The 8,383-nt window shown below is 43.4% G+C and overlaps 1 protein-coding gene across 1 annotated transcript; it reads left to right on the top strand.

Moving 5' to 3' along the window:
- Positions 1-648: 648 nt before the first annotated feature.
- Positions 649-8,111, top strand: LOC148311034 (uncharacterized). The gene is made up of 6 exons (XM_088257370.1): positions 649-808; positions 2,799-2,995; positions 3,261-3,386; positions 4,024-4,114; positions 4,988-5,052; positions 5,352-8,111. Exons 2-6 carry the CDS (start codon positions 2,837-2,839, stop codon positions 5,832-5,834), a joined length of 924 nt encoding a protein of 307 aa, XP_088113496.1. The 5' UTR covers positions 649-808; positions 2,799-2,836; the 3' UTR covers positions 5,835-8,111.
- The last annotated feature ends 272 nt before the right edge of the window (positions 8,112-8,383 follow it).

Here is an 8,383-nt window from a genome sequence, read left to right as displayed (position 1 = left end):
GCATTGATTCAACGCAGTTTCTTATGCACCATTGGGTGCGAGTAAAGGTCAGAAATTGAATATGCTAGAATGTGCTAAATAAAAGCAAAATGGGACAAAATCCGATAAGTATGCATATCTAAACTAGGATTAATATGAACATTTTACAAACGCCAAACCAATTTCATCTCTTGGCTATTCCAATTATTAGAATTTATTTTGTCTCAACAAGTAAATAATAAATACCATACAAACGGATATTTCTATAGAATATGTAAATTGTTGTTATTCTTTGTTTATACAGCCAATATTAAGTATTTATTTTTTTAAGCTATTTAGCTGAGACTGCATCTCCGCAGATTATTTTTTTTTTAAATCTAGCTAAGGCTTATACAACACCGCTTATCATGACCCTACTGAGGCTTCAACTTTTAAAGTTTTATAGCCTATGCCTACTCGTGAGTGGATTTACTCTTTATGTTTTAAGTTAATATAATTTAATTGTAATTCGTATGTGAAAATTCTAGACAAAACACTCGCAATACGGGTATAAAAAAAGTTGCGAAAACTTTAAATTCGTCAAAATATCGGAACCGCATCCCTCGGATTCGCTCGACGCGACCCGTTCTCTTCCGGACTAGATCTGCCCGCCTCCGTTGTCTATGAGTCGTTCGAGATTTTGACAGGTTCGTCCGCCGGAGGGTTCGGAGAGTTCGCGTCGGATTTTCGACAATTTTCGCCAAAAAGTCGGCGGGCAGCCGCCAGAAATGTGCAAGTGCTCGCGAGAATAATCCCCGCGCGACATCCACAAACCGTAACATTGATGCTGGTGAGTTTCGCCCGAAATTCCTGTCCGAATTTTGACATAACTTTTTCTAGTCAATTGGCTGTTAACCTTTTAACTAACACCCGACACGTACTTATTTTATTTAATAAACACGCGAATTATGAATATGTCGGTAAAGCGAGAAAGATCACTCGCCATTTTGACCGGACGGTTTGACGTGACAGTTAATATTCGAGCTTATTTCGCCATTGTTTTGGACAATGTCATACCTATTTCTAGTAAACTTACCTAACTGGTATTCGATCTTATCTTTTTACGTGCTAATTGGAATATTCCGATACGCGGATAAACCGACATTTTTTCTAGTTTGTCTATAAATATAGCGCAGTTAAGTTTCGCTAACACGAAAATAAACATATTTCTGACGTTTCGACCATTATTTTACGACGATAGATTTTTGACGTTTAAGCGATATCATTTTCGCAGGTATAAAAAAAAGATTCGTGACGTTTGAAATATTTTCATAGTGATATTTATTTTTATTTTCGGAACAAGTTTTCGCAATAATAATTAGAAACATTTTGCGACGATCGGAATATTATGCATCGCGACGGATTGTTTTGGACGTTATTCGATGTTTGTTCGTGACGTTTCGTACCTCCTAGTTTTAGTAACATCATTTTCACGACAAAAATGATTTTGTAAAATAACAAAAGTTTTAGTCGAAATGTATTTTTATTTTTGAAGCAACTTTTAAAAAATATTAAAAAATAATAATAAAACTTTTTTCAGACAGTTTTAGAGCGAGGTTTTTTTTCCCGAAGCGCAGGACTGGTCACCTTGATCGTGTAATTAATGATCAAGATTACATCGCGTCAATCCGGTGCAGTGCCCTATGCGCCAGTGAAACTCAAAATATAGAGAAAAATAAATTAATTGACATGAATAATATTGTATTAAAGTGTAAATAATTTAATAAAGTGTATATGATTTAAAAAAATGTAGCCTCTAATGTAGCTGCTTCCGTGCAGGGGTAGGCAGAGATAAGAGATCAATCCCAATGTTTGCCCCACACTCATGCGTACACTCCTCATACATCCTACGCCGATTATTCCGACTCCTGACCAAACATTTGAAATACTTGATCGTGCCAATTTTTCCTCCGTCTTTCTCTGCTCCTATTTACAACTAAATTTGTTAAACTGCCCACTCTTCACTCATAATTTATAATTTACGGTAAATAATTTTACTTATAACATTTGTCCTCCATTTCCTTTCCCATATAGCAGTAATATCCTTACCGATCCAATGTGCAATGTCATGATTAGTATTAGTAAGTTGGAATGGAAGCTCACTGGCACGTGTTACGCACGTGTTACGCACGTGTTACGCACGTGTTACGCACGTGTATGTGGAGGAAAGTGTAATTGTCTCATCTTGATTTTTCGTATTTGATCGGGGACCGGAAAGGGTTAAATACATATATACTGGAGTGGAGTGGAGTTCTTTTTACATACGTTTTTCATTATTTTTATCTTTTTAACATAATGTACGCACAAAATTTTAGAAAAAATCCCGGTTCTGGTCAAATGAAATTCATGTGGAAAAATTTACATAGTTGTTATTTTATTATATTAAATTCAAGAAAGATTTATTTTCAATTGTTCTGGGTGTTTGCGATGCATTATCCACATTTGCCTTCCCAATCCTTACTATCCTACCTGCGGACTTCTTCATTTTCTTCTTCAAACCCTTATTTGCATCTCCTAGGGCACTGCATCATATAAACGCTGTGTTATCTCGATCTTTAACACGTGAAGGGAAGGTGATCAGCCCTCCGCTTCAGGTACCAGTCCAGGGTAATATTGAATAGATATTACTGTGAAAAAATCACTTGTATTTTTTTGCCCCCCCGGCAATCTAACTCGGTACCTCCAGTACCCTCTACCTGCAGACGAGCCTCTTGAAGTGGAGACTGCGGGTTATGCCTTATCTATATATACATACGGTATGTGCTTGTGTGTGTGTGCAGTGTCACCGGTGGCGGGGCAAGGCAGTCGCAGAAGGGCCATGTCGACGCGCGGCGCGGCGGTGCGCACGCGGCGCAGCAAGGAGCGCAGCAAGAACTTCTCGGAGCTGGAGAAGGCCACCGTCCTCGAGCTCATAGCCCAGCACCGGGAGGTCCTGCGCCAGGGCAGGAGCAACAACGCCACCAACAAGAGCAAGCAGGTACCCTCTCTCCCACCGCAGGCACGCCCGCCACACACTGCCCCACCGTCCTGCGGCAGTGCTCCCTTACACTCTGCACCCATTCCGACTGCAGGTGCATACACTGTACCATACACTGTTTTACCATTCTGTAGGCAGTGCTCCATTACACTGTGCACTGCACCTAGATCTGTATAAGGGTGAGCGAGCTCCGTAGGCAGGCCTGCCGTGCACTATCGAGGGTGCGTTAGCGCGCCGGTGGCTTGATGTGAGTTTCTGTGTGCAGATGGTGTGGTCCCAGATCTGTATGGAGGTGAACAAGCGCTGCCGGGCGGAGTGCCCGAGGACGCCGGCTCAAGTCAAGATGTGGTACGAAAACTTCAAGAAGAAGTGCAAGATGCGCTACCAGGAGGTGAGTCCGCGCCGTGTCGCTTTACAATGTGCCAGATGAATCCCGGGTCCAATTCCCGGGCATGCAATAACTATTACGCACATATCTTATCCAGTGTCTAGATCAGAAATGTGATTAATTGACAAGAAAACTTGAAAAACTCCATAGAACATTACACCTGGAATGTAAGGTTTTCAGGATAATTCTATCACCACAGGGACATCTTTGGTCGAGTGCCGTTAATATATTTGTATAAAAATAATGCATTACCAAAAGTTTTCTTTACTGATTTGTAGATATCACACCACAGTATCACATTATAGATACACGATAATATGAACTGCCCACGGACGGAGTTGTGGCTGAAACTACGGCAGATATGCGAATGTAAAATATATTTAGCCGCCGAGATATGGCGGCTGGTGCGCCGATGGTTTAACAGAATTTGAGATCTAGTAAAAATTCCCTCTATGAGATGTAGTGCACTATGCGTCATCTGTTGTAAATAAGGGCTCGACTGCCTCCGGGCACTCCTGTCGGCCGCCCTCGCAGCTTCCCGACTAGCGGGAGAGGTTGACTAGTAGGGGTGGCAGGAAGAGCGGGCACCGCTCCCGCTCCGGCTCGGACGGTTGTCATGTTGGTCGGTGGTTGGTTGCAGCCCGGCTCCGAGGAGGGGGCTCCGGCGCCCGGCCTGCTGGAGGGCCGCCTGTGGACCATCAACCCGCTGGCCGAGGCCATCACCATCAAAGGTAAGCCGGCTCCTCCGCTCCACTCCACCACGGTGGTGGAGTGTGGTGGATAGTCCTCGCACCCTTCCTTATTGCGCTATACGCCGCATCCGAGTAATGGCACCTCATCCGCACTTTCCTTTCATCCTTCTTCATTTAACCATTTTAGCTAAGATTTTTCTTATATGTATGCCAAAATTACTAAAGACTTTTTTGCAAAATTTTTCCCGTTTATTAGTTATTTCAACAATATATTTGTCAAATATTGAACAATTCAGGATTTATTTCTGGTATTGGCGGACAACGTATCAAAGTAATCAAATAAAAATGCATTTTGTAATGTATGTAAAAAAATGTAATTTGAGAAAAAATATAAAATTTTCATTGGCAAGAATGTGCCAAGTCGTGTGAAATTTCACTATGGATGCGTCCTCCGATTTTTAAACATTCTAACGTCACCGTCACTATCACATCACATCACTACTTTGAGTAGAACAATCGCTTTTAACATTACTCTATTGGACGAATCCGACATTGTACGGGCTAAAACAATGCAAAATATTTATATCTTTTTACTAAACTTTGGTTAAATTGGTCTAAATTACAAGTAATTGTGGGTTTTATTGACAAATCAGAACTTAAGAAATGCGCGCCGCATACAAAAATACACTTTCATCATCGTCCATATATGGACAGCTGCGCTTTTGGCAAAGTACGCCAAAGTGGATATATGGATTGTCATCAGTCTAATGGTTAACATCTTGTTATTCCGTGTAGTACTCATGCTCGTATTGGCTGTGCACAACTTGGCTACACTCGCGAGTGGCCTGCCCTTGTTTCGTGAGAAGATTTACGGGGTTTCACATTTAAAGACATGTTTTTTGTATGTTTTAGATGAGCGAAGAGATGTTCCATCGACCGTCCTTCTCGCACAATCGGACGACCTGCTGCCCGTGAATGTGAGTTACTTTTCTCTTTGTAACGGATCGTGTTACCAACTTTCTCGAGCCAGCTGTGCGCTCGATGACGCAATGAGTCTCTGACTTACTCAAATGCTGTATTCTGATGTTTTGCATACAATTATTCTAAATGTAGAGCGTGTTAAATATTGTTTTTACGCACCGAGATGGTTCGCTGCTTTATATTGACGCAGCGTTAACTCGGGAATGGAGTTCCACAGGATGTGGGTAAGGAAAGTCTACCACTCCTAGTGTACTTTGGGAGTCGAGAACGGACCCATACTTAGTTATGTTTCCAGATGTCGAGCGAACGCCTGGACGGCCCCGGGTCCGCGGCGCTGGACTCCAAGGACGGCCTGCGGCACACGCCGGCGCCGGAGCTGCTGGAGACCGCGCTGTCCCCGGGCAGCGCGTCCCCGGCGCGAGGGGCCGACTCCAACGGGCCCCTGAACCTGAGCCACCTGGAGCCGCGCGTGTGCCTGGCCACGCCCTCGCCGCCCTACGTGCCCGGCGTGCACGCGCACGCGCGCTGCGTCGGCGCGCTGGCGGCGCGCGCGCGCCCGCCCCGCGCGGAGCCCTGCGCCGGCGCGGCGCCCAGCGAGGAGGAGAAGCTGTACTTCCTCGCCAAGCGCCAGCACGCCATCGGCGAGCACGAGGCCAAGATGAAGATCCTCAACATGGAGCTGCGCCAGAAGGAGGAGATCTTCTCGCTGCAGAAGCAGCTCTTTCTGATCGAGCTCAAACTCAAAATGGACTTTTTAGAAAAAAATTGCAACAAGTGATTTCCTTGGTACGCGCTCGCCGAGGAACGTCGCGGAGAATAATTACGCAAAAAAAATACCACAATTTTGACAATAATGTTACCTATAATTTTTTGACAGCCATTTGGATGCCGGTTGCGTTTTTCTGGGCTACCCTCGAGATTATTCTTCGGAAACGACTCGATCCATCGGGCAAAATAATGCCTTAAGACTCGAGATAGTGCTTTTCTGCGGTGCAAAGGGAACCGCGTCTGGAGTCATCTGGATCGAAAATAAAGCAGAAATAGAGTCCTAGTTGTGAGATATTGCAGCGTGGACTACCCAGAAAAACAACGCCGGCGGTTATTTTTAATGTCGCGTTACCGTGGTTTTTTTACACCCTTAGATTTAACATATATGTATACAGCTATAGCAGTCAAATTTACGTCTCAGTTCAGCCGTCAGCCAAACAAAGACGGTTATTACCGATGTCAGATGGGAAATTGTAATATGTCCCAGAATGTGAGCCGTTTCCAGGTTCGTTAGACGGTTTGTATAATAGATGTCCCCGCAACTCTCAGTCGGATCACCCGCGGATCCGCCCACACTGATACGCAATCCCGAGTGCGTTTACCGACAACGCGTTCGCCGCGGACGACTCGTCTCCGCGTACGCCACGCTTCGAACGTATAAATGATCGGTCAGAGCGATATTACTTTTAGATTTTGTCAACAGATGCCACTGGAAGGATATTAACCGGAGCGAAATGTGGCCCCGATTGAGAACCTCCAAAAAATATTATATTTAAATACTCCGGGTTATAAAGAAATATCTTTGAGATTTTCATTTTGAAATTGTCAGTAGTTTGAAATTTATGGCCTTTTTTGAAGAAACGACAAATATATTTTACATATGTTTCAAACTGCCCCGATACAGTAGTAACTTTAATACAATTTGTACCCGACCCGAAAGTGTTGAAAGCGGTTAAATTACTAATTCTTCTTGAAAAATGTGGAAGTAGGTCGGGCTAACGGAAGGAACTCCGGGCCCCGAGTCCGTCCCCCGACTCGTACCCGCGTCGGGACTCTGAATACCTCCGTGGGTGACTCGGCCCGGACAGATATTGGAGAGCTAGAAAGCGCACCGGTCGTACGAACATATATTACCGAGGTGCTTAAATGTTATTTTTGCTTTACTATTTTGTTAATGTATTTTTACATATTATTTATTGTTACATTATGAAGATATTAACTAACCGTAGTTTGTAGAGATATCGACGCATTCTTTTTAAATGTTGTAATATATTTTTTGTAATTAATTTTTAACAGTAGGAAGGATGAATGGTCGGGGAAGGAAGGGAGGGGAAGGGAGAGCGATGCGTCCGGGCGCCGCCACCCGAGACGGATTACGAAACAAGGAATGTCTGTGATACCGTATTGACATATTTTTAAAATATTATTTGCTTTAAGCCATTTATGAAATATATTATATTAAAATACGTGAGCGGTCGGTGCGATCTATTGTGATTTCTGATTAATGCTACAAGTTTGTAGTTTTAGACAAAACTCCAACAGAATAATATCAAAACTCCACTAACCTAACCTCTCTCACTCTCGCTTACACTCGGCATGACTCGGCACGACGAGCCATCCACTTAAATTAAAGTTGAATGAGAACGTACGTGCCGCACCGCACCAAATGACCACCTCAAGAGGGCGCAGTTAATGTCCTCGGTGTCCTGCAGGGCTTCTGCCCAGGGTTTTTCTTCTAGGAGGGTCAACCGTCATTTTTAATACCCTTTAGAGGTCACTATTTGATGCGGAGTGGCCCGTACATTTCCTCTGTGTTAGTAATAATGCAGCTTTGTTGTAATTTGTTTAAAAAATTAGCAAATATTTTATTATTCAATAAATTACTAAAATAACAAATTTCAGTTAATTCCAAAAATTGGATATTTTTGTCTCGGACTATAAAATATAAAACAAAATTAGCTTGAAAAAAGGAATATTTTGTTGCTATTATTTGCTCTAGTTTTGCTTATATAATTAATTATTTTTAGTGAAATTGATATTTTGGAAGAAAAAAAATTGCGTTGTTCCGCTACTTCCTCTGCCATCGCTGCAGGGGTAGGCCGAGAAGATGCCGCGCCTCCCTTGGCTGTCCCGCCCCTTCTTGTTCCGTTCTCCCTGTCACTTTTGCCAAATACGCTGTCTCCATCATTCTCTCCATGTGGCCAAACAGCCTGGACGTACCTTTCTTGGCCTTTTCAATTATTCCTAACTAAGTTGGGCATTATTTTCCATTAAAAATAAGACATTAGTCTTCAGTAAGAAGTCATATGTGGATTTTCCACTCATTTGTCAAAGGGGTCTCATTTCAGCGGAGTTAACTCCGCTTCCATACGCCAGTGTTGGCACTAGCACTCCGCAGTGCACTGTATTCCCTGCATGTCTCCGTCCACTTGTCTTCCTTCACGTGTCGCAGACGTGTGTGTCACACTAACGCGTGTGAAGGTATGAGCTGGTGGGGCCCGTGCAGTCGCAGGGGGAGTGTGGCTTCTTCCCTGTTTTCGCTACTTGTTCGCGTATTTT

Source organism: Brachycentrus maculatus, unplaced genomic scaffold (genome assembly GCF_059751285.1).
Source record: "Brachycentrus maculatus isolate JH-2025_06_01 unplaced genomic scaffold, ASM5975128v1 h1tg000080l, whole genome shotgun sequence".
Lineage (NCBI taxonomy): Eukaryota > Metazoa > Arthropoda > Insecta > Trichoptera > Brachycentridae > Brachycentrus > Brachycentrus maculatus.
This window is presented reverse-complemented; position numbering and strand designations above follow the sequence as displayed.

Bases quoted from the DNA above. Each gene is read 5' to 3' on its own strand.
- LOC148311034 (XM_088257370.1), top strand. From the start codon at position 2,837: ATGTCGACGCGCGGCGCGGCGGTGCGCACGCGGCGCAGCAAGGAGCGC. The intron at 3,387-4,023 runs GTGAGTCCGCGC...GGTTGGTTGCAG, and splicing joins GCAAGATGCGCTACCAGGAG to CCCGGCTCCGAGGAGGGGGC. The intron at 4,115-4,987 runs GTAAGCCGGCTC...TGTATGTTTTAG, and splicing joins CGAGGCCATCACCATCAAAG to ATGAGCGAAGAGATGTTCCA.